The 26,409-nt window shown below is 42.5% G+C and overlaps 1 protein-coding gene across 1 annotated transcript in view; it reads left to right on the forward strand.

The window, feature by feature from the left end:
• kalrna (kalirin RhoGEF kinase a) overlaps window positions 1–26,409 on the forward strand; it is a 303,497-nt gene that overhangs the window by 160,666 nt on the left and 116,422 nt on the right. The window contains exons 21-31 of the mRNA XM_056610756.1: window positions 1,494–1,643; window positions 3,383–3,497; window positions 3,638–3,753; window positions 4,466–4,564; window positions 4,722–4,904; window positions 12,485–12,606; window positions 12,675–12,741; window positions 13,237–13,346; window positions 13,808–13,877; window positions 20,280–20,369; window positions 20,729–20,821. Of these exons, the coding sequence (XP_056466731.1) occupies window positions 1,494–1,643; window positions 3,383–3,497; window positions 3,638–3,753; window positions 4,466–4,564; window positions 4,722–4,904; window positions 12,485–12,606; window positions 12,675–12,741; window positions 13,237–13,346; window positions 13,808–13,877; window positions 20,280–20,369; window positions 20,729–20,821 (1,215 nt within the window). The remainder of the gene's footprint in view (window positions 1–1,493; window positions 1,644–3,382; window positions 3,498–3,637; window positions 3,754–4,465; window positions 4,565–4,721; window positions 4,905–12,484; window positions 12,607–12,674; window positions 12,742–13,236; window positions 13,347–13,807; window positions 13,878–20,279; window positions 20,370–20,728; window positions 20,822–26,409) is intronic.

Here is a 26,409-nt window from a genome sequence, read left to right on the forward strand (position 1 = left end):
CGCGTGCAAAACACTGCGGGAACTAAACAACCAAGTAGTTTCTGTAGTGAGGAAGTGGTTTGGACTGAACACCCATACAACCAGGGACATTATTTTCCAGCCCAAACAGGAGGGAGGTCTAGGCGTTCCAAACGTGGAGTGGATCTATAATGCCACCAGGCTGTCCCACCTGACCAATATGCTGAACAGTGATGATCGGACTGTCAGGGAACTTGCACGTTCTTCATTGTTTCTGGACATGAAGCGACGTAAAGTTCCCCTGGCAGGAGAGGGTGAGCCGAGCTTCTTAGGCTTTAGAAGGAAGCCCAACAACAAGATGGACTCACATTCTGCTGGGTTTGGGGTCTCGTCGGACTGGCCCGACCTCAATGACCTTTGCGTGCGAGCTGGAGTCTCCCTGGACTGGGTGAAGTCTGACTCAGACACTGTAATGGTGTCTGAGGATGTAATAACTGACTGTACAATCTCAGTAAGAGTAACTGTCAATGATACTGAACATCATGTATCACCAGCTCACACACGCAGGTACCTGCTAGGGTTAGAACAGCAGAGGCAGCAACAACACTGGACTGGTCTAAAGCTACAGGGAAAGCTAGCATGTATTCCCACTGCAGATCACACAGTTTCTCACACAATATTCAAGAACTATACAGTTGATGAGGATATTCTTACATTTGCAGTTAAAGCCAGATTACAAGTGCTTCCAACCAGACTCAATCTCTCTCTGTGGTACCCTAACAGATTTCCTCCATTGTCTGCACCACGACAACTCAACCATAGAATCACTGTCACATATTCTGAATGGCTGCCATGTATACAAGGGCATGTATATTTCCAGACATGATAGAATTGTTGATTTACTGGTTAAGAACATGCTTTTATATACCCCACCTTCCTCCGTTAAAGTATATACCCATTCAAGGGTTTCATCTGACATGTTCACTCTGTGCAATAACGAAGTTGACTATTTTTCAAATGTGACAGCCAATACACCAGATGTTGTTGTTGTTGATGAGGTAAGCAGAGAAGTCACCATCTTAGAAGTAAGCTGTACGTTTGACTATAGTCTGGAGGAGGCATTCCTTGCCAAGGTTACAAAATACCAACTTCTCAGAAATGAGATTGCACAACTGGGGTACACCTGCAAACTACTTGTGTTTATATTTGGAAGCCTTGGCCATGTCCACAGACTCGTCATAAGGGGTTTGCAGATGGCTGGAATTCCGAAGCCAAAAGCTAAAGCACTTGCGAAATTCTGCTCCATATCTGTATTAATAGGCAGCCGCCACATATGGAGGAGACGCTGCTTCCTGTATCCATAGACTGAGATCAGACATGTCAAAGAGATTCTGGGCTTGATGAGTGCATCTACCAGTGTTTGTGTTCAAGATTTGTTATTGTAAAATGTGAACATAAATAAATGACTAAAATGTGTGTGTGTGTGTGTGTGTGTGTGTGTGTGTGTGTGTGTGTGTGTGTGTGTGTGTGTGTAGGTTTGCAGTGTGTTAGAGAGTCTAGAGCAGGAGTATCGAAGAGATGAGGACTGGTGTTCGGGTCACGACAAGGTCAACTCTGTTGCCGAGGGCGACCAGCTTCTCCCCCTCATCAGCAAACACCTGGAGCAGAAGGAGGCCTTCCTCAAGGTAACGCACACATGCATACATACACATGCACACAGAAGCAAACACGTACACGCACATGTATACACATGTACACACACACACACACGCACAACAACACACACACATGTTCTAAAGGTGTTGTAAGAGGTCAATATTGAATAACCTGGCCTAGCGTGTGTTAACCAGAGATGTGCGGTGAGGTCCGTGGCTGGTGAGGCACTGACTTAGTCCAGACATTTACAAATGTTTAGAACAAAAGACAGGGAAAGCAGAAATGCAGATTTCTCGTAGCACAGCCACACAGCCAGTCTTTTCGGCGGTACCACTCTGTTTGAAAAGACCGTTACTTTCTGTCCCATTGTTTGAACGTTGTTCCATCATTTATTATCTCTTTTTTTGATTGAAAGTCCAGTTTTTAGACATTTCTGAGCTTGGCTATTGAATCATTATCTTCCATGTTTGCAGTCAGAAATGTTTTGTTCAAATAAACAAACTGATGTAGTGCACTTGACTGCTTAAAAGAAGTTAACGGAAGCATCCTGTACTGTAAACACTGTGGGCTCACGCATACGCAGAGGCAGAGGAACTTGCTGCCTCATTTCATGCTTTTTCAGCGCGGTTTTATGTCGCACTTTACTTAAACTTTAGACCAAAGATCAGGAAATATGTTATACACGTACATCAAATACATTAACTAGTTTAAGTAAAGTGCGATCATACAATAAAAGTGTCTGCAAACATTACATTGGTGACAACGGTGAAAAAGCAAACTGGGTTGAGCGCATGCGCTCTACCCAGTTTGTGAGGGATTGCGCAATTCTCAGTGAGGCAGCACTGCTTGCTGCCTCAGTCGGCCTCAGCCGGCCTCAGCTCCTGTATTTCCCCTCAGGAAAAAGGCAAATTCAGCGATTTTGATAATAAAAATGGAATCGTACATTAATTACATTTAGACCAAAGATCAGGAGACAAATACCAATATATATATTTTAAATATTTTAATTTTATCATAATTCGTTTTTTCTTTTCATGATGACAGGTGAGGCTCTACCTCACCTGCCTCCCCTGACTGCACGTCACTGGTGTTAACGTGTCGTAACCTAGCTTGTGTTAACGTGCTGTAACATGTCCTAGCATGTATTAACATGTTGTAACCTGGCCTAGTGTGCGTTAAAATGTTGTAACCTGGCCTAGCCTGTGTTAACATGTTGTAACCTGGCCTAGCGTGTGTTGACGTGTTGTAACCTGGCCTAGTGTGTGTTAACGTGTTGTAACCTGGCCTAGCGTGTGTTGACGTGTTGTAACCTGGCCTAGCGTGTGTTAACGTGTTGTAACCTGGCCTAGTGTGCGTTAACATGTTGTAACCTGGCCTAGCGCATGTAACATGTTGTAACCTGGCCTAGCAAGTGTTAACATGTTGTAACCTGGCCTAGTGTGTGTTAACATGTTGTTACCTGGCCTGGCGTGTGTTGACGTGTTGTAACCTGGCCTAGCATGCGTTAACATGTTGTAACCTGGCCTAGCGTGTGTTAACGTGTTGTAACCTGGCCTAGTGTGTGTTAACATCTTGTAACCTGGCCTAGCCTGTGTTAACATATTGTGACCTGGTCTAGTGTGTGTTAATATGTTGTAACCTGGCCTAGCGTCTGTTAATGTGTAGTAAACTGGCCTAGCATGTGTTAATATATTGTACCCTGGCCTAGCATGTGTTAACATGTTGTTACCTAGCCTAGCTTGTTAACGTGTGGTTCCATGTCCTGTAGGCATGTACCCTGGCCAGGAGGAACGCGGAGGTGTTCCTGAAGTACATCCACAGGAACAACTTTACTCTTCCAGGGGGAACCCCTCACACCAGAGCCCCTGAACAGCAGGTCAAAGGTCAGGAGGTCAACCAGCCACACCATTGCATTGACCAACATAAAATTATGACTGCTGATAACTACTGTGTGTGTGTGTGTGTGTGTGTGTGTGTGTGTGTGTGTGTGTGTGTGTGTGTGTGTGTGTGTGTGTGTGTGTAGCTATCCTAAACGAGCTGCTCCAGAGGGAGAACAGAGTTCTTCACTTCTGGACCTTGAAGAAACGCCGGCTGGACCAGTGCCAGCAGTACCTGGTGTTCTTACACAGCGCCAAGCAGGTCACACACACACACACACACACACACACACACACACACACACACACACACACACACACACACACACCACACCCACACACACACACACACACACACACACACACACACACGATAACATGTTGTCTCTGGGTCCCTAGCATCTCCTCACACTACCCTTCCTCCCAAAGGGCCGTTGGAATAATCTCCAGGAAACCCCTGTTTGGTAGAATCAAGACAGAATAATAAAGCTCATTATATGAAACATTATATGGACGTGTTTCATATTTTGCAGAGAAGTAACAGCTCTGACTGTTGCCAGGCAGATCATCTGTTGTTGTAAAGGTTTGGTCCTCCTTGTGGTCTCTAACGGTAGTGAATGGTAATGCTTTCTAGGTATGCTTCCATTTCCCTTTAAAAGAAAATATCTAAATAGAGCCAATCAGAGGAGCTCTTGGTATCCAATGAAAAAGGGTGTCAGCAAGTCTAGAGCAAGTACACAGAAGATACTTTTTTGTACTGTGGGCTTAAGAAGGGATGTCATTTCAAATATAAGTATGTTTGATTACTATGGAGGCAGTTTAATGAAAACATAGAAAGGGTAAATTCCTAATCTAAAAGTGTGCTTGTTAGTTTCCACAATGTTCACAAACCTTTACCTTTTCTGTGTTTTCATGTGTGTTTGCATGTACTTGTGTGTGTGGATGTGTGTGTGTGTGTGTGTGTGTGTGTGTAGGCTCTAGACTGGATCCAGCAGACAGGGGAGGGGTATCTCTCAACTCCCAGACCATCTGAGGATCTACAGGAACACCAGCAGTTCTCCCTGTTGGCCAAGGTAGAGAGACAACAACTCATAGCGCACAGAGAGGGGGAGAGAAAGGTGTGTGTGTGTGTGTGTGTGTGTGTGGACCAGGTGGAGGTGATGGTGTAGTTTATGTGTGTGTGTGTGTGTGTGTGTGTGTGTGTGTGTGTGTGTGTGTGTGTGTGTGCAGCGGACCCGGGACCAGGTGGAGGTGCTTGTGCGGCTTGCGGACGGGCTGGTGGAGCAGGGCCATGCCCACTCCACCGAGCTGCGACGCTGGGTCTCGTCTCTGGACCGCCGCTATCGGGACTTCAGCCTCCGCCTGGGCCAGTACCGGGTGGACCTGTACCGAGACCGGGGCCTCGAGCCACAGGTACTACTAGTACTAGTATGTGTAGTGGTACCCACTGGTACCACTGCACATGCTCTATACTAATACCAGTACCTACTGGTACCTACTGGTACCACTACAAGAGAACAACGTACAGCGTAATGGAGTTGCGCACAGGTAGCGAGGCAGGTGCTACAGTTGCCGGCTACGCTGATCCCCAGTTAAACAATAAGCTCAGTTTTTGTTTTAAAATCAATGCTACACTAAAGATCGCTGATTTGTTTCAGGAAGTCATAGTCATAAATTAAATTGTAACCCTCCTGATTTTATCTGTACGTTGTAGTTGGGCATCAAGAACCTACAGCTACAGAAAGAAAGCAATGTTTTTACCTGTGATCCACGGAGTCAGTTCATCTAGTACTCCACGATACTGAACGATGGAAAAGCGACTGCTCCTATAAAGCGGTTCCGATCTACGGAGAGAATAAAGCCATCCAAACATCTAAGGAAATCTGTCAGCTACCTCGTTATCATACTCCTGCTTGCTGGCGATGTCCACCAAAACCCTGGACCTAAATCCAGCCCATGGTGACCCACACTGCGCTATTGCGTCCATCAGACAAGTTACTGTTGATCCTATGGGTAACTTTGAGTTCCCCCAGCAAAGTGACAATAATCCATCGTCTTCTAAACTGTCGGTCACACGACCACTGTGACTAGCCTGCTCACGGCTATTTCCAACGTGTGTAGTAAATTCAGTAGCGTAACGTGGGGTTTAAGTCAGGGCCTTCAGTAACGAACTCCACCAACGGCCAACCCCCAAACACACATGCACACAAATTTCATATTAGATGCCGATACAGCCAACTCAGCCACAATAACAAGACAGTTGATCTTCAGCAACAACAACAACGCACACGCACACCACACAGCATTACCGCAGAGCTAGAATAATGCAGCATCACCATCAGATCTTTCCTTAGGTCTAATCAGCAGCAGCAGAGAGAGGTCATGTTTCCCGAAGCTCCGCTAGGCATTGGAAAAAACTACTTAATTCATCGTTTAGATCTACTTTATCTTATTTTATTTCATGATCATAATACCTAACAGTATATAGTTTGTTTTCGTCGTCCTCCATCGCTCGATTCAACAATACATTTTGGCACTTTTTACTCCCGATCAGACCGCAGAAAAAGCCTGGGACTTTCCTATCGCCAACATGCCTCTGTACTCGGATATCTCAGGCACGGAGACTGGGAAATGCACAGACTGCACCAAAATGCAACAGAGGGTGGCTTTAATTGAAACAGACAGCAGCATTAGAAAAATGCAAAGGACCCCTACAGGATACAGTGCCGATGGGTGAGTTTGCTGAGCTCACTCAGATACAGCAAGATGATCAAAGCTACACTGTATCCTTCCCGAAGCTGGACAAGAAAGAGACAGTTCCAGCTGCGTTTCACTGGCACAGAGTCGGCGCTAAGCCAAAACAACATACCAAAGTGAATCAACAAGATCACTCAACGCCAAATGCTAAACTACCCAAAGCTAAAGTTATCAGCCGGATTAGCCCGTCACTGAAATTAACCCTGCCACTGAAGAACCGGTTCCTGCCACTTCAAGAGTCCACGAACGAGCCTGCCACCCATGCACCCCTGAGCCCCGAGATGTGTCCGGACGGACAGTGCGGACAGAGACGGAACATGAACCAGTCGCCATGGAGGCGAGCTGCGCATGCCTCGGCCACCTGTGCACCCCTGACCCCGAGATGCGTCCGGACAGACGGTACGGACAGACATGGAACAACCAGTCGCCACGGAGGCGGGCTGCGCATGTGTCTGCCACCGTCCAACAAGGGCCCATCTCAGAGGAAGCAGATGAACCAGACACTCTGATTATAGGAGACTCAACCATCAAGATATAACCGGTAAGAAGATCAAAACATGCAACTTCCCATATGGAATGGTTGGTGATATCAACCATAAACTAGCCAAATCATTTTGGAAAACCCCAAAATCTCACAGATTATTGTGCATGCAGGATTTAATGATATTCAAAGAGAACAGTCAGAACTTCTGAAGAGGGATTACACTGATCTATTGGATACACTGGACAAAATACACATCAACTCATTCATCAGTGGACCCATACCAGCAGTTGACAGGGGAATAAACAGATTTGGTCGTCTACTTGCACTGAATACATGGCTTTCCAGAGTCTGCAATGAAAGAGGAAGGGGCTTTATTGACAATTTCAACTTATTCTGGGGGCGCAAATATCTTTTCAGAGCAGATGGCCTACACCCAAACAGGTTAGGCTCAAAACTGTTGAGGGACAATCTTCTCTTCTCGCTTTACGCCCAGGCCACAATCTTGCCATGGTCTGACGCACAGGCTACAATCAGAGCACAGGTTGAGAAGAAGCGAGACAACAGCCTCCCCCACACATCTACTCTGCCACTATCTGACACACAGATAGCAGACAGCCCACAGACCTTGAAGAGAGACAACAGCCCGCCCGACGCCATCAACACTGTGCCTTCCCCAATCGCTGATGCTGGCTTGACGAGGAACGGCCACCCCCCTCCTCTGCATTACAGACCAAAGACCTTGAAGAGAGACAACAGCCTGCCCGACACCATGGACACCGTGCCCTCCCCCATCGCTGATGCTGGCTTGGCGAGGAACGGCTACCCCCCTCCTCATCTCTCCCATAGCCACAACAACTCCAGCTCCACTGTCTCCTCCCTTTGCGATTTTCCAGCTGAATTTAAGAAACAGGAATATGTAGGCATCAAACTTGCATCTGTGTCAATGATAGCATCGCCAGGTCATTCCCACAGGCTGATAACACCAAAGCGGAGGGCGCCCCAGCCCCCCGCCCCCTGAACTGATAGTAGTCCTGAGTATTACCGAGACAAAAAAGACAAAGTATAAAGGACGTTTCGCATAATCTGCTGAACCCAAGGTTGCCTATGTCAAAACATGGCAACTTTTGCATTCCTGCTTTAACCACTAAGAGAGTAAACAAAGGGAAACTTAGACACACTGCTAACCTCACAAATCTCATACATATTTCCTCCAAACCAAAAACAACCTTAAAGCCTATCAACAACACCATCAGGATGGGTCTACTTAATGTTAGGTCTCTTAATAACAAATCATTTTTAGTTAATGATTTTATTACCACCTCTAAACTGGATTTTATGTTTTTAACTGAAACATGGCTGGAACAAAATAACAGTGCAACCGTTCTGATAGAGACAGCTCCTCCCAACTATAACTTTTTTGATGCATGTAGATCTGGAAAAAGAGGTGGAGGGGTTGCTGTTATATTTAAAAATGATTTTCAGGGGAAACAGATTTCTCCTATTAATTATTTACAGGCCACCCACATACTCTGCAAAATTTTACGATGAATTCACAGAATTATTGTCTAGCATCTCCACAGACTTTGATTGTCTAGTTATAACTGGTGACTTCAATTTTCAAACTGATGATTTGAATGACAAGTGTGCAAAAAGACTACTCATTGTAAGGGCCACACTCTAGACCTGGTTATCACAAAGGGCCTCAATGTTTCTGATCTCTCTGTGACTGATCCTTCCTTGTCTGACCACTTTTGTGTTTTCTTTAATATATCTTTTATTCCCGACATACAGACAAAATCAAATACTGTCAAAAAACGGTATATCAATGAAGAATCGTATGTACTTTTTAGAAAGGCCATCTCCTTACTACCACCTCTCAACCCATGTTCTGCTGATGATCTTGTAGAAAACTTTCATTTGAAAATTTTGAAAATCATGGATGTCATTGCACCTTATAAGGTTAAAAAGATTTCTGGAAAGCAAAAGGCACCCTGGAGGAAAGCTGCCTCTGTAACAGCACAGAAAAAAGAATGCAGGAAGGTTGAACGCATCTGGCGTAAAACAAAACTTCATATTCACCATGATATCTACAAAGAGAGCCTCCGTGCCTACAATTCAGACTTAAAAAGTGCTAGAGAAACATTTTTCTCCAATATCATTAAATCCAATAATAATAATTTAAAAACCCTATTTGCAACTGTTGACCGACTGACCAACCCCCCAACACAAATTCCACCTGATCTCCATTCCACGCAGAAATGCAATGAGTTTGCAGCTTTTTATACTGATAAAATTGAAGGCATCAGACGCGCCATCAATACCTCCACTTCAAACAAAAATGTTGGACTACCACTAGGGGTGGGTATTGCCAAAGAAGTCACGATTCGATTCGTATCACGATTCACATGCCACGATGCGATTCTATCACGATGTATCGCGATACTTGAATTATTGCGATGCATTGCGATGCATTGCGAATTTTCACTGAACACTGTTAAAAAAAAATGAAGCCATTACCAGTGGCTGACTGGCTGTGTATGATCTGGATAGTGTGTTCAATTGATAACTCAAAGCAACTCAATTCATACATAGCTGTATTTATTGAAACGACTATTACTGGATACACTGACAAGAAGTGCTAAGGATCTATAAAACTTAAAATAACAAAATAAGGATAATCAGTGCCGTTTACATGGCCTCAGTGGTCCTTTAAACCAATGAAATGAAAACATTCAAACATTTCCCCTTTTGGAAGTAGCTGCCATTATAACAACAATATCATTTCATAAACATAAGAGGACAAACTGATGCCACAAAAAGTGAATAGGCTTTATAAAACTATATTAAAAAAAATAAAAAATAAAATATATATATTTTTTTTTTTTTATTATTCATTTTTTTAAATTAATAATCGATTCTTGGCGTCAACAATCGATGCAGTAGATCGTGAAAATTAGAATCGCGATGCATCGTCATGACGATTATTTGGCACACCCCTAACTACCACCCTGTTCAGGCAAAAGTAACGTGGCAGGGATGGCATGCTTTAATGCTATTGACTCTAAAACTCTTGTGGAAACTGTTACACAACTAAAGCCATCCACCTGTTGCCTTGATTCTTTACCTACCAACCTCTTTAAGAATGTTTTTGACTGCCTAGCAATAGACATATTGCAGATAGTTAACAACTCTCTCCAGTCAGGCAACTTCCCAAAAGCCCTGAAAACTGCAGTTATTAAACCCCCTTTTAAAAAAGCGGAGCCTAGATACCTCTATTATCAACAACTACAGACCAATATCAAATCTGCCCTTCATAAGTAAAATCATTGAGAAAGTTGTCCTCCAGCAACTTAATCACTTCCTGGCATCAACTGGTTGTAATGACACCTTCCAATCAGGATTTCGACCCCTGCACAGCACTGAGACCGCCCTCATTAAAGTTGTAAACGACATCCGTCTTAACACAGACTCTGGCAAAACCTCAATACTAATGCTACTAGACCTCAGTGCTGCATTCGACACTGTAGACCATGCAATACTTTTGGACAGGTTAGAAAACTGGGTGGGGCTTTCAGGCACAGTCTTAAATTGGTTCAGATCCTACCTACAAAATAGGAACTACTTTGTTTCCATCAGCGACTTTGTATCAGAATCAACCAACGTGATGTGTGGAGTCCCACAAGGTTCAATCTTAGGACCCTCTTTATTCAACATCTACATGCTCCCACTAGGGCAAATCATGCATAATAACAATATTGACCATCATTGCTATGCTGATGACACGCAAATCTATGTATCGCTATCAGCAAATGACTATCGGCCCATAGATCTGCTGTGCCAGTGCATTGAGCAATTGAAAGACTGGATGTGCCGAAATTTCCTTCAGCTAAATGAGGATAAAACAGAGATAATTGTATTTGGTGCTAAAACGGAAAGGCTTAAAGTAACCCAACACCTTCACTCTCTGTCCCTGAAAACCTCAATCAAAGCCAGAAACCTAGGGGTTATCATGGATTCTGATTTACATTTCGAAAGTCACATCAAATCAGTTACAAAATCTGCATATTATCACCTTAAAAATGTAGCAAGACTTAGAGGGCTCATGTCCACAGAAGACTTACAAAAACTTGTACATGCCTTTATCACTAGTAAGCTTGATTACTGCAATGGTCCTTACAGGTCTCCCAAAACAAACTCTAAGGAAGCTTCAGCTTGTTCAGAATGCTGCTGCTAGAGTTTTAACAAAGACCAAAAAATTTGAACACATTACACCAATTCTTAAATCGTTACATTGGCTTCCTGTAGGTCAGAGAATTGATTTTAAAATCATGTTGCTAACCTATAAATCCCTACATGGTTTAGGCCCAAAATATTTAACTGATATGCTTCCACTACATAAGCCTTCTAGAACACTAAGATCTTCTGAGACCAATCTGTTAATTATCCCCAGAGTAAACACGAAACATGGGAAAGCAGGATTTAGTTACTATGCAACAAATAGCTGAAATAAACTCCCTGAGGATTTAAGACTTGCCCCAACTCTGAGCACCTTCAAAACAAGATTGAAGACTTTTATGTTTGCTTTAGCTTTCTGCTAAATCTTAAATACTTTACCTTTATTTTACTAAAATGCCTTTTTAACTTTCCCTTTATTTTCTATTTTTACCAGAAAAATACATGATCTGATACCAGAGAGAAAGGTTGCTGGGCTAGAGTCCTAGAAGCTGGGTTAGAGTCCTAGAATATTGTCCTTTAGGTCGGGTTGTAGTCCCGACTTGGGTTCCAGAGAGACTGTTGATCTGATCTTAAATAACTTTCAATTTAATTTTCTCACTTTCTTAAATACATTGCACTTTCAATTTTACTAACTAAAAAGCCTTTTAACTTTCTATTTTACTCATTTCTTTGCATATTTTTCTTTTACTTATCTATTATTTATTTTAATGCATAACAATGTTTATATGTGAAGCACTTTGAGTCTGCCTTGTGTATGAAAAGTGCTATATACATAAAGTTGCCTTGCCTTGCCTTGCCTTGCCTTATGTCACTCCGCAACCAGATTGCACATCACACAGATGACACAAAAACAAGTGTTCAGTTATTGTTGTTATGTTCATGTTATGCTTTCGCAACTTCAACGGATTCAATAAAGTAGCCTATAGCAACAATATTACAAGTGCACTGCCAGTTTATTAAAAAAAATGAAACATACAAGTAGGCCTTTATGCCACATATTTTACAACAGCTATTCCAGCCAGAATATTAAGAGTCTGAGTCTGCCCATGTCAAACTGTGCACCGTAGCTCTCCTCCAGGCTCCGGAGCTCTTCTTCGGAAAATGTTTTATGTATTTTGTATGATTTTTACCCTTCAATGTTGTTGATGCTGTTGTTTTGTTTTGAGTATTGCCCGTTATGTTTAGTATATATTTGTATTGTCCTTTGAACTCCCTGCCCATGGATCACAGATACAAATTAGCTATTCAGCTTACTCTGGTATAGACCCTGTTCACATGGTCCCTTTCAACTAAACCAATAAACTAAACTAAACTGCACATACATAGGCTTTACTATGCCCAAACGCTGTTCACCAACCGAGTGTTCACAGACCGAGCGACCAATCAATCGATATCACAGACCGAGCACCAATACTAATAAATATACACTACACAATAAAACCACACACTCTCCTTCTGCTGCCTCAACCCTGAAAACATCATTAGCTTTGTGTGCGTTTGTGTGTGTGGTTGTCAGGACAACAAGGACCTAGAGTTGGACATCATCCCTGCCAGTCTTGCTGATGACCCGGAAGTTAAACTCCGCGACCCGAACCATGAGATCAACGAGGAGAAGAGGAAATCCGCCCGGAAAAAAGAGTGAGTGAGTGAGTGAGTGATCATATGTTACTTATGGCTTGAACTATGTGTCTGTGTGGTGTGTGTAGGTTCATCATGACTGAGCTGCTCCAGACAGAGAAGGCCTACGTCAGAGATCTTCATGAGTGTCTGGAGGTAAGAGGATACCCTCAGTAGAACCTATATAACTACCGGAACCATCATGTGTGTCCCATGACACATACAGACTTCTGATCCCTGTTCAAAAGCAGTAGAGCTAACAAAGTGTTCATCAAATACAAATGTTGCCCCTATTCTGTCTGTAACTTTCTCTCTTCTGTCTGACTACCTCTCTATCCTTCTGTCTACCTGTGTGTCTGTCTGTCTGTCTGCCTGTCCGTCCATCGTTGTGTGTCTGTCTATATGTGTTCTAACATATCTGTATCTTTGTATGTATGTCTGTCTGTCTGTGTGTCTACCTGTGTTCCTACCTGTCTGTGTCTCTCCCTGTCTAAGTTTATACCTGCTGATGTGTCTGTCTGTCTGTCTGTCCATCTGTTTTGCTGTGTGTGTGTGTGTGTGTGTGTGTGTGTGTGTGTGTGTGTGTGTGTGTGTGTGTGTGTGTGTGTGTGTGTGTGTGTGTGTGTGTGTGTATACCTGTCTGTGTGTCAGACCTACCTATGGGAGATGACCAGTGGAGTGGAGGAGGTTCCAGCTGGGATTGTGAAGAAGGAGCTGGTCATATTTGGAAATATCCAGGACATCTATGAGTTCCATAACAAGTAAGATATGAGCAGCTGCACTAGAGTGCTGCTTCCATGAATTTAAGACATCTATGACTTCCATAAAAAGGTAAGAAATTAGCAACTGCACTAGAGTGGTGCTTCCATGTATCCAGGACATCTACGACTCGATAACAAGTAAGATATGAGCAGCTGCACTAGAGTGGTGCTTCCATGTATCCAGGACATATATGTCTTCCATAACAAGTAAGATATGAGCAGCTTCACTAGAGTGGTACTTCCATGTATCCAGGACAGCTAGGACGAAAGATATGAGAGAGTGCTTCCCCTGTTTTGTGCCCCCAGTCAATTCATCCCCCTTACCAACTTCGTGTGTGTGTGTGTGTGTGTGTGGTGTGTGTGTGTGTTGTGTGTGTGTGTGTGTGTGTGTGTGTGTGTGTGTGGTGTGTGTGTGTGTGTGTGTGTGTGTGTGTGTGTGTGTGTGTGTGTGTGTTCTCCAGTATCTTTCTGAATGAGTTAGTAAACTACGAACAGCTACCAGAAGATGTTGGACACTGCTTCGTCACCTGGGTGAGAAACATAAAGACAATAACCAGACATACATATATATATAAAAAGATGTGCTGAACAAGGCGCTCTTCTTAAAGTTAAAAAAGCTTTGATAATTTCTTAATTCATAATAGAATTCTTAAAAGATTGCCAACATGTTTCGGCCATTGTAGGCCTTCATCAGGGCATGATCAATAAACAAGGTGTACCGGCAGGTATATCAATGCATAGCTATTAGCTAAACTCGCTCCAGCTGGAGTAGGTGGAGTCAACAAATTACAAATAATGAAGCCTAAATCATGAAATATGATCACAAAATACATACATATCCATGACAAACATAGAATGGATCCAGTGTTGAATAACCATCATAGTATTACAATCATAATAATTTAAACGGTAACAAACATCTCATCAATGCTAAAGGAAGACCACCATTTCAATAGAATCATTCAATCCTGGGAATGCCATAGCATCTAGTTTATAGATACAGCGACTTTCTTTTTGGTTTAGTGTTATTCGTCTATCACCCTTCCTAAAGGTTAGGGGCACATGATCAATCCCTATGGCCAGTCTATCACCCAAAGTAGGTTCTCTTCTAAAGGAGAAGACAGGGGGCTCTTTAAAAATATCATTTAGCGAGTCACCACATTGAAGGACGTTCCAATTATTATTTATTATATTACGTAGAGTGTATGCGTCTGTGTGGTGTCCATTTCGAGCCAAGGTTCTTGCGGCGATGAATAACGTGGATGGATTGTACACGCACACTCTCGATATCTTGATAAAAAATGATTTATTATATCTTTTCCAGTAATAAAAAACGAATCCGATGCATTTGTAAATTAGGTAGATAATATAATCTTAACAAAAAGCGTATCAAACAATCAATTATATCGACAGTAGTGGTCAAAACAGAGTGATTAACCACGCTACCCTCATCCATCGGCCAACCCAAACATTTGGCTGACCCCTTTACTTTATGAGCTTTGCCTGTGACGTCAGACATGACATCTACAAACGCGAAATATTATACAAAATACAAATAAGATAATAATACAAAATCATTTCATCATCAACACTTTTCATACTTCAAAAAAAGAATATAAATTATATTTAAAGTAAAAAGCAGCGAAATGGCTGTAACAGTCTGTGCTATAGTGTGTGTAAAAGAAAACCATGTCCTTTTTAGCAGTTAATGGCTTTCTATAAAGCAGCGAATTACGTTCAATAGAGCTGGCCGATTGTACAGATCTTCACTTTTAGCATCACACTCTTGATCGTATGTATATCGTCATACTCTTGATCGTATACATATATATGTATATGTGTGTGTGTGTGTATGTATATGTGTGTATATGTGTGTATATATATATAAATATATATATATATATATATATATATATATTATATATATATAATATATATTATATATATATATTATATATTATTTAGGGCTTTGACTCCGCACTTACGTGATTACGAATATAATTTGAATATCAAAAAAATAACATCAAAATTCGACACGGAATATTAGGCAACCCTTAATATTCAAACCTGTTTATGGGCAGGCCAAGAGGGGAGAGACGTCGGAGAACCCGACGCAGTCCCTATTCATAATATTGTAAATGACCAACGGAAGAGGCAGTGAATTACGTATTGATTAGACAGCGTTTATTAGAAACCTAATAAACCGTTGGAACACGCATGACCGGTAACCATAGCAACGCCGGTAAACAAACATCGCAAGGCCCAATCCAGTGCCGTGTTCCAATACCCGTACTTCCATGAGTATACTTAAAGGAAGTACACTATCTGCACTATCCGTACTCACTTGAGTACGCTAATTTTTAGATGTGAGTGCTGTTCCAAATCGAGTACTCTGTGGTGCACTTACCGGAAATGACGTTCACGACTGCCGCCGTGGCTCCTCCCCCGCAATAAACATCCCGCTTTGAACTGTGAACTCTTTACGCCTAGCAGCTATAAAAAGCTATAAAAACTATAAAAACTACAAAATGACTCTATTAATGCAGGCTATGTGGAAAATGCGCAGACTTTGGCTCAGCCTGGCTCCCCCTCTTCCGCTACGTAGCTAAGATGGCTACCGTTGAGTACGGGGAGTGTCCTTCGATCCACACTTCACGATTAGCCCGTTTTGAGTACGGCATCCGGTCCTTGAAGTATACTTATTTTCGCCGGATCTGAATTGGAACGTACTGTGTACTCAAATTTTTGCTAGTAAGTGCGGACAGTACGGGTATTGGAACACGGCACATGGCTGAATCCGAATACTCATACTTATAGTATGCATTTTGTAGTACGCCACAAATATAGCAGCGTCCGAATGCTCAGTACGCATTGTGTAGGACGGAAAACGCTTTCGTAATGCGTACTACCGCCGCAGTATACAACGGTAGGTCACTCCGCTATCCCACAATGCAACCGAGGTCTGGTAACGAACGAAGAAGAGATGGCTGACCCGACACCACCAGAGCTATAGAGTGGCGAAGTCACGCCCTTTCCGGTAGGGCTCATGGGACCCATGAGATCGAAAAATATGAATGGGTGTCAATGGAGAGAAAATAATTATTTTCTGGTCCCCAGTCTTTATATGCCTGGATACACAATGTTGTTTTGTGGATTTAAATGATAATTTTTCATGCAAAGAAAACTAAAAATGTTCGTGAAGAAGTTTAATTAATTTTCTTACATTGGAGATGACAGTAGTTGCAAATGCAAAGGCAAAATACAAATAACAGCTTGTAATTGTTAGAGATTGAGGGAGAAATTTAGGTGGATTTCAAGAGCGTTGAAAAGGACATCACAGGAGACAGAGAGAGCAATCAAGAGGCCACATTGCCAGGGGCAGGTGATTCAGGGGCAGGTGATCCAGTGGCAGGTGATCCAGTGGCAGGTGATCCAGGGATTTGTGTGCCGAGGACCAGTCAGTCAGGGGTCAACAGTGAAGGAATAACTTTTGCCAGGGCCAGCTGCTCCAGGGACCAGACTGCCAGGGACTGATGGGGCGACTGTGGAGGACCTAATAAGGCAACTAGAAAAGGAAAATTAATGAGAAGGAGAGCAGAGAGGGCTATTGCAAAACAAAAAAGAATCAATTTGGCTCTAAGAAAGAATCAATTTGGCACTAAGAAAGAGAAACAATTCAGTCAACAAGAAGTTAAAACGAAAAAGCCATACAGGTTAAATTGACCGCCCATCATAATCAGCATTGTTGAATCGGCGGCATCTGTAGGGTTTCATGTGCTGAACATCACCCTTTCCAGGATATAATAAAACACTGTTATTTCTACTAGCTATCGCATCATAAAACCCGTCCTTAAATCAACCTAAATTATCCTAGTAATCCAACATAAATAACTAACTAAATAAAAAGTTAGATTCACTAGTACTGAACTTTGTAATTGTTGGTGTAGATACCATCACATGGTGCAGTCGAGCTAACAAACTAGCAGGCAATCAGTCGTCTACCAAGATAAAAATATATATAATTACGCTGTGCATATACAAATAAATATCAATATATGCATCATAAAGGTCCTGATACAATATAGACAGTTGACAATTCAAAAGAGTTAGCTATTTAATCAATTTACCCCTGGAGATACCTTCACAGATGGTGAAATCGAGCTAACAAACTAGCAAGCAATCGGTCGTCTACCAAGATAAATATACAGTGGGGCAAAAAAGTATTTAGTCAGCCACCAATTGTGCAAGTTCTCCCACTTAAAAAGATGAGAGAGGCCTGTAATTTTTATCATAGGTATACCTCAGCTATGAGAGACAAAATGAAAAAAAAAATCTAGAAAATCACATTGTCTGATTTTTAAAGAAATTATTTGCAAATTATGGTGGAAAATAAGTATTTGGTCAATAACAAAAGGTCATCTCAATACTTTGTTACATGCTCTTTGTTGGCAATGACAGAGGTCAAACGTTTTCTGTAAGTCTTTACAAGGTTTTCACACACTGCTGCTGGCATTTTGGCCCATTTCTCCATGCAGATCTCCTCTAGAGCAGTGATGTTTTTGGACCTTCGCTGGGCAACACGGACTTTCAACTCCTTCCAAAGATTTTCTATGGGGTTGAGATCTGGAGACTGGCTAGGCCACTCCAGGACCTTGAAATGCTTCTTACGAAGCCACTCCTTCGTTGCCCGGGCGGTGTGTTTGGGGTCATTGTCATGCTGAAAGACCCAGCCACGTTTCATCTTCAGTGCCCTTGCTGATGGAAGGAGGTTTTCACTCAAAATCTCACGATACATGGCCCCATTCATTCTTTCCGTCACACAGATCAGACGTCCTGGTCCCTTGGCAGAAAAACAGCCCCAAAGCATGATGTTTCCACCCCATGCTTCACTGTAGGTATGGTGTTCTTTGGATGCAACTCAGCATTCTTTCTCCTCCAAACACGACGAGTTGAGTTTTTACCAAAAAGTTCTATTTTGGTTTCATCTGACCATATGACATTCTCCCAATCCTGTTCTGGATCATCCAAATGCTCTCTAGCAAACTTCAAACGGGCCCGGACATGCACTGGCTTTAGCAGGGGGACACGTCTGGCACTGCAGGATTTGAGTCCCTGGCGGCGTAGTGTGTTAGTGATGGTAGCCTTTGTTACTTTGGTCCCAGCTCTCTGGAGGTCATTCACTAGGTCCCCCCGTGTGGTTCTGGGATTTTTGTTCACCGTTCTTGTGATCATTTTGACCCCACGGGTGAGATCTTGCGTGGAGCCCCAGATCGAGGGAGATTATCAGTGGTCTTGTATGTCTTCCATTTCCTAATAATTGCTCCCACAGTTGATTTCTTCACACCAAGCTGCTTACCTATTGCAGATTCAGACTTCCCAGCCTGGTGCAGGTCTACAATTGTGTTTCTGGTGTCCTTTGACAGCTCTTTGGTCTTGGCCATAGTGGAGTTTGGAGTGTGACTGTTTGAGGTTGTGGACAGGTGTCTTTTATACTGATAAGGCGTTCAAACAGGTGCCATTAATACAGGTAACGAGTGGAGGACAGAGGAGCCTCTTAAAGAAGAAGTTACAGGTCTGTGACAGCCAGAAATCTTGCTGATTTGTAGGTGACCAAATACTTATTTTCCACCATAATTTGCAAATAAATTCTTAAAAAAATCAGACAATGTGATTTTCTGGATTTTTTTTTTCATTTTGTCTCTCATAGCTGAGGTATACCTATGAAAAAAATAAATAGAAAATTACAGGCCTCTCTCAGCTTTTTAAGTGGGAGAACTTGCACAATTGGTGGCTGACTAAATACTTTTTTGCCCCACTGTATATATAATTACGCTGTGCATTTACAAATAAAGATCAGTATATGCATCATAAAGGGCCTCTGATACAATATAGACAGTTGACAATTCAAAAGAGGTAGCTATTTAATCAATTTACCTCAGAAGTTACTCGGCGGCCAGCAATGGAAATGAACGGTCTCCTACGCCGTAAAATGGTTGTTTGGAACTATTCGAGGCTCCATACCCCGGAAGTAGGCGCTACAACGGAGTCCAATGGAAGTGTCGCAACTCTCTCTCTCTATAGCTCTGGACACCACCAACAGCGGCTTAGAAACGTCCTAGAAAGCGGCGAAAAAAAGAGACATTAAAAAGAGTAAAAAAGTAAAGTAAGTAATTAAGTAAAAAGAGACATTTTTAATAGCAACGATGACAAGACGGAAACAGGTAACTTATCAAGGTAATTTTGCCGGCATCTGAGGGGAGATACGTCATCTCCAAACATCCGGTGGAGTTTCGGCGGTGTTCGGAAGCGTTCAGAGGCGTTCTACGCATAGCTGTAGACCGCACTACACTGTCAAGTGTAGTACCGTCAAGTAGTACACACTGAACAGAAATAGTATGTACTAAGTATTCGGATTCAGCCCAGGTCTTACTGAAGGCATTTAATGGTCAAAATATTATTAATAAATATTCGAATATATTCGAATATTAATATTAATGAACAAACAAACTTCAAATATGATTTTTGGGCAAAAGTCAAAGCCCTAATATATATATATATATATATATATATATATATATATATATATATATATACAACATCACATTTCTGGATGGTGAATTCTAATATAACACTTATTAGAAAGATCCTAGTCTAACTAGTGGGGGTGAGATCATGTGTACATGCAGTAAGTGATGATATGATGCTTTATTCTACCAGGGTGTCCAATTTTGACTCATCTGCCAGAATAATTTGATATATTTTCAATTGAAATACTCTAATTTGGGGGCTCCTCCCAGTAAATGTCGATATTGTGATTAATGAGGATTAATCACAGGATTAACATGTGATTAATCCAATGTGATGTGTGTGTGTGTGTGTGTGTGTGTGTGTGTATATATATACTGTATATACACACACGTCTGTGTGTTGCAGGCGGATAAGTTCCACATGTATGTGAAGTACTGTAAGAACAAGCCGGACTCCAACCAGGTCATCCTGGAGAACGCAGGAACCTTCTTTGATGTGAGATGTCCTCTTCATCACACACTGTCATACTCGAGAGCACTGTGTGTGTGTCTGTGGCTGTGTCTGTGTCAGTTTGTGTGTGTGTTTGTGTGTTTGTGTACTGTGTATGTGTCTGCTCTAGGGAGATCAGATAGTACTTTATCATCCCAGAAAGGGAGTTCTTGTGTCACAGCCAAAAGTACAGGACAGGAGTGGAATTAAAACTATATTTGATCAGATAATAATACACAATTAAACTACAAAAAGATATGTATAGCAAACACCCCCTCACGCACTTCTCAGAAAGAAGCAGATGTTGGAGGTGCAGTATTGGTGTCAGCCAGCAGGGGTGGTGACGAGATGTCTTTGATTGACAGGAGATTCAACAGAGACACGGGCTGGCCAACTCCATCTCCTCTTACCTCATCAAACCCGTCCAGCGCATCACTAAATACCAGCTGCTGCTCAAGGTAACACACCCACACACACATACACACATGTAACCCAGGCTTCATTGATATGCTGCTTATGTGCTGAGTTTTTTTTTTTGCTGATCCCTACAATGTGCCCCCTTAGAGGAGCATAGTTTGGGAATTAACTTTTTTTTGTTTACCCTCTTGTTTACTTTTTTACTTTTTTCTTATCTACCCCACACTGTCTTTTATGTTTCTTGGACGGGATGTAACTGGTAATTTTGTTGCTCTGTAACATGTGCAATGAAAATAAAGCATCCATCTATCTATAAGCTGGGGAAAGAGTTTAAAAGAAAAAGGAGTAAGAGTCTGTTATTTAGTTTGAATGAGTGTACGAGAGATAGCTGGCATTTATAGGATTAACTGAGGCGCAGAGAGAGCATAGCGTCATGACGTCACGGGCCACCTGCGTTGCAGTTGCGCACAACACTCGGGAGGAAGGCCGAGCATAGATATTAGGGCCACGTTTATACGTAGCAGGGTATTTATAGAAACGAATATTTCCCCCCCTCTGTTTTCAAAAATAACATTGTGCACACAACATTGTTTTCAAAATAGTTGTCGTTTACATCAAAACGCATAAATACGCCGTCGAGCGCAATTAAAGCCATGCAAGCCAATCAGAATCCGCAGAATCAACAACAACGAATAACACGAGCGTCTTCCTGTAACAAACAAACTGTAAACATAGGGCGCTCATATGATGTGCGCATTTCCTGGCGCATAATGTGACGCTTCAGAACCTAAAACCCTGTTTCCCCCCGTTGACAGGACAACACATAACCAGCGTTTTCAGAAATCTCCACTCTGGCCGTCGTTTTTAGAAATGATCGTTTTCTGTGACAAAAACTGCGTTTTCGTGTGAATGAGAGGCCAAACCGCGTGGAAATATCTGTGTTTACCCTTCGTGTAAACGGGGCCTACATCATAGACCTCTTATAGCATAGACGGAGCATTGGCTGCTGGGACGCGAGAAATACGGCCGCCATCTTGGAGTGGTCAACCGGGAGCAGCAACAGCAGCAGAAACAGGATGCTGGGCTGTTGTTCAGCGTATTCCTGCTCAAATCGGCGGACCATCCACAATAGGAATCGGGGGATTACTTTTCACAAGCAAGATTTAACATTACCGTACTATTGGTATAATTGGTATTGAATAATAAAACACGACAAACCATGTGGCCGCATGAAAATCAGTGGTATTCAGTGAGGTATGATTAATTAAATGCGCTGACAGTTCATTGCTCCAGCCAAACGGATTACACTGAGTGGAGCGGATGACCACTCCAAGATGGCGGCCCCGCGTCTCGTCAGCGCCAGTAGGCGGTAGCATTCGATGCTCCGCGATCATATAAGATGTCTATGTACTAGATGCCCTACGTCGGCGTCTAGAACGTCACCATAGGCCGCCATCTTACCACAGTAAAGCTTTCTGGTGGAATCTGTTGTAGCGGACGTAAATCAGTGATCTGCACAAACGTTAATACTCTTATCTCGCTGAAATCTTGACGGATTTACAAACGGTTTGGTTTCTTACAAACTTTTGCTTTTTCTGAATTTTAGTAGACCATATATTGATTTAACATAAATAACATGAAAACCTTGTGCATGTGTGTATTTATTGCACCTATTTGTTCTGTTTAATGTTCATTTCATATGAAAACACATGGTTATATGTAATTACATAAATACATCTCTGTACAGGGTGGGGATTTCAACATGCAGCCTTTCTTGATGTATATTTGTAAAGGGAAATCTTGTACCTATTTTAGAACATTGAATTTTTCTTAGAACCTAACAATTATTCATACATATGTACTGTCATACCTACATATCTGACGTATATAACAAACCAAACCGTTTGAAAATCGGTTGAAAATTGAGCAAGTTATGGTTACCGTATTTTCCGGACTATACGTCGCTCCCGAGTATTAGTCGCATCAGTCAAAAAATGCTCCATGACGAGGAAAAAAACATATATACGTCGCATCGGTGTATAAGTCGCATTTATTTTTAAACATTTAAACAAGAACGTTTAATCTGGAGAGACTGAATAAAATTGCAATAGCAATATAGGTGTGTCGGTCCCACTCGTAGTTGAGAGTATACCGAATTCAGTGTCACCGGGATTCCACCGGACGGGTATGCGCCGCGGTCCTAAACCTGAGCGCACGATCGGGAGGTGGAAGTTGCGCTCACAAGTCCAGCGGACGGCTCCAGTTTTCGCCGGCCAAGTCATGCGCTGTGATATGTGTGACAGCTATGTTGCACAACATTGCAGCTAAGGCTGGGGTAGCTTTGGTTGAACCGGAGGACATTGAGGACGATGACGACGAGAATATAATTTATTCGGTGGTGCAGTAGGCTTGCAGCGTTCAGTTGTAGGCCTAATGAATGACGGTGCCATCTTGCGGCCGAAGATTATGTACGCACAATTTTGGCATATAAGTCGCTTCGAAATATAAGTCGCAGGGCAAGCCAAACTACAAAAAAACCGCGACTTATAGTCCGGAAAATACGGTACTTAAAAAGTACATTAATCACTACCAACACAATGTTATTGGTGAGCAGCTTACTGTGGTAAGATGGCCGCCAGTGGTGACGTTCGACTCCATTGGCCAGCACCGCGGACGAGGCATCTAGTTAATATATATGAGGCCGAGCTCTCTGAGTGGCCAACGACGTGCGTCACGACGTAGGTCGCATTGGTCGCGTTGTAGGTCGCGACGTAGGTCGCTCGTCTGGCTGCTTTCAGTCGCTGTGGTCGCTGGCTGGCTTGGTCGCTCAAAATCTATGGGCGGTCGTTTATCAGTTAATTTGCATTATTATTAACGGGTTTTTTGCGACAGTTGAAGTTTATATTTTTATATTGAAGTAGGCATACAGTTTAAAATGATGAAATCGTTGGTCCATCAGTATCAATAAAATATATCAGTTGTAATTTGGGGGAAATTCAAATAATGTATTTTAGATTATTTGCTGTCATTTTGTTAAATGACAGTAAGCCTAATAAGGTATATTATGCACAAAATCTTTCGTTATAGAATGAGATAGTACAATAAAAGTGCAACATTTTGAAGAAATTGTCACAGTGGTACAAGCGGTAGCGACGCTTGGTTACTAATCAAGAAGGCAGTTGTTCGATTCTCTACGGGGGCAGATATATTTCTGCTCTTTCTACGGCCACACCAAACGCGCCTAACCTGACGCTTGATCATTGTGTGATGGTTCAACGCTTCCAACGCGCCAACGCAGCTAGATGAGTCCATGTCCATGCAAGTGAACGGAGCGTTCCCTCTTCGTCATAACTATCAAACCAAACATCCTTCACATTCACCGAGCGAACATTATGAAAGTAAAATGCACATTTCTCGCTAAAATATGTTTCCATAAACGCATTTAATGGCGTAACTATGTTACTATTTCCACACAGAATAAAGAAAGATGTCGGCCGTATGCTTCTGTGCAAGCGTCACTACTCTCTGCCAGTGACGTCGGGTCAAGCTCCACGCTGATTGGCTATCGCGGCTAAGCGTCACGCGTTGGAGCGTTGAAAGTTCAATTTTTTGAACTCTGGGCGTTGGTGCGTTGGGCGCGTTACTGCGTTTACGTGCGTAATTACGTGCGTCTGCCGCGTCTAACGCCCCTAATGCGACGCTTCAACGCGTGTAACGCGTCTACGCACCTATACCAATGATTCCCTATGCAAAAATGCCGATTTTCGACGCCCTAACGCGAGTAACGCATTTGGTGTGGCCGTACCTTAACGCAACGCTTCAACACGTGTGACGCGTCTACGCGCCTATACCAATGGTTCCCTATGCAAAAATGCTGATTTTCGACGCCCCTAACGCGAGTAACGCGGTTGGTGTGGCCGTACCTTAGTCAAACTTACTGACGCAATCGGCCTCTTTCATTTTAACATTTTTGTATGATTCAGTACGATGGTCTGATAATTATACAACGTAATGACGGGCTGCGACGCCCGGGTGGTATCGGCTGGCTGGCTGCGACGACAGGCCAGCCACGGCTGGCCGCTGGTAGCTGGCTCTGGCAGGCAGACCGACTAGGTCGCGACCATAAAAGCGTTGCAACCCTTTTGCGGCAAATAGGTCGCAACCAACCATATGGCTGAATGAGCGACCTGTGGCAGCCAGCCATTGTCACCATGGCTCCTACCACAACCAAAAGCCTATGTTATCAGTTAACATCTCATTGAACAGAATAAATTTGAAGGCACCTTCACGCCTTACAATTACTGAGGGAGGGGGGGAATGAGGGATAGTTTTTATAATGTTTATCCTTAAGATGAATAAATACATATTTTGTTCTTTGGTTTATACATTTGAATTCTTGACTATCATGATTCGTGCCACATAATATATTTATTTTTACTTATTTTTACAGTCTGTGAATTAGAGTTTTTATTTGTTTTGTTACACTTATATCAAAGTATATCACACTTTAACTAATAATATCTTCATAGGATATTTTATTAGTCTTTGACATTTAACAAACCAATAGGCTATACAATATAATCAATATAAATATTGTAAACATCACTGTATTACAAAGTTAATTCAAAATTAATTAAATATAGATGGATAGACCAATAGGTCTATTTATTTATATATATTATAAAAAGGGCTATTGGTCTATCAATATCGAAGCTAGGTATATATTATTTAATGTACGTTTTTATTATACTGACGCATATATATTTATTCTGTTCAATGAGATGTTAACTGATAACATATAGGCTTTTGGTTATGGTAGCAGCCATGGTGACCATGGCTGGCTTCCACAGGTCGCTCATTCACTCATACCTCTGGTTGGTTGCGACCTATTTGCCGCCAAAAGGGTCGCAACGCTTTTATGGTCGCGACCTAGTCGGTCAGCCTGCCAGAGCCAGCTGCCAGCCGCAGCCAGCGGCCAGTGGCCAGCGGCAGCCAGCGGCTGGTCTGTCGCCGCAGCCAGCCAACCGACACCAGCCAGCGTTGCAGCCCGTCATTACGTCGTATAATGATCATACCATCGTACTAAATCCTACTAAAATGTTAAAATGAAAGAGGCTGATTGCGTCAGTAAGTTTGACTAAAAGAGCAAAGATCTATTTGACCGTGGAGAGAATCAAACACACCCCTTGATTAATAACCTAGCATTACTACCACTTACAGTACACTGTGGCTTTTGTGTTGAGTATTGCTACACTTATATCAAAGTATATTATACTATATCTTTCTTCATAGGATATTTTATCAGTCTTCGACAAAAGTCTTGGCCAAAAGGGTCGCTCGCAACGCTTTTATGGTCGCGACCTAGTCGGTCAGCCTGCCAGAGCCAGCTGCCAGCCGCAGCCAGCGGCCAGTGGCCAGCGGCAGACAGCGGCCTGTCGTCGCAGCCAGCCAGCCGATACCAGCCAGCGTCACAGCCCGTCATTACGTCGTGTAATGATCATACCATCGTACTAAATCCTACTAAAATGTTAAAATGAAAGAGGCCGATTGCGTCAAAAAGTTTGACTAAAAGAGCAAAAATATACCCGTCCGTGGAGAGGATCGAACACCGGCCTTCTTGATTACCAAC

The sequence above is a fragment of the Gadus chalcogrammus genome, chromosome 16 (genome assembly GCF_026213295.1).
Source record: "Gadus chalcogrammus isolate NIFS_2021 chromosome 16, NIFS_Gcha_1.0, whole genome shotgun sequence".
Lineage (NCBI taxonomy): Eukaryota > Metazoa > Chordata > Actinopteri > Gadiformes > Gadidae > Gadus > Gadus chalcogrammus.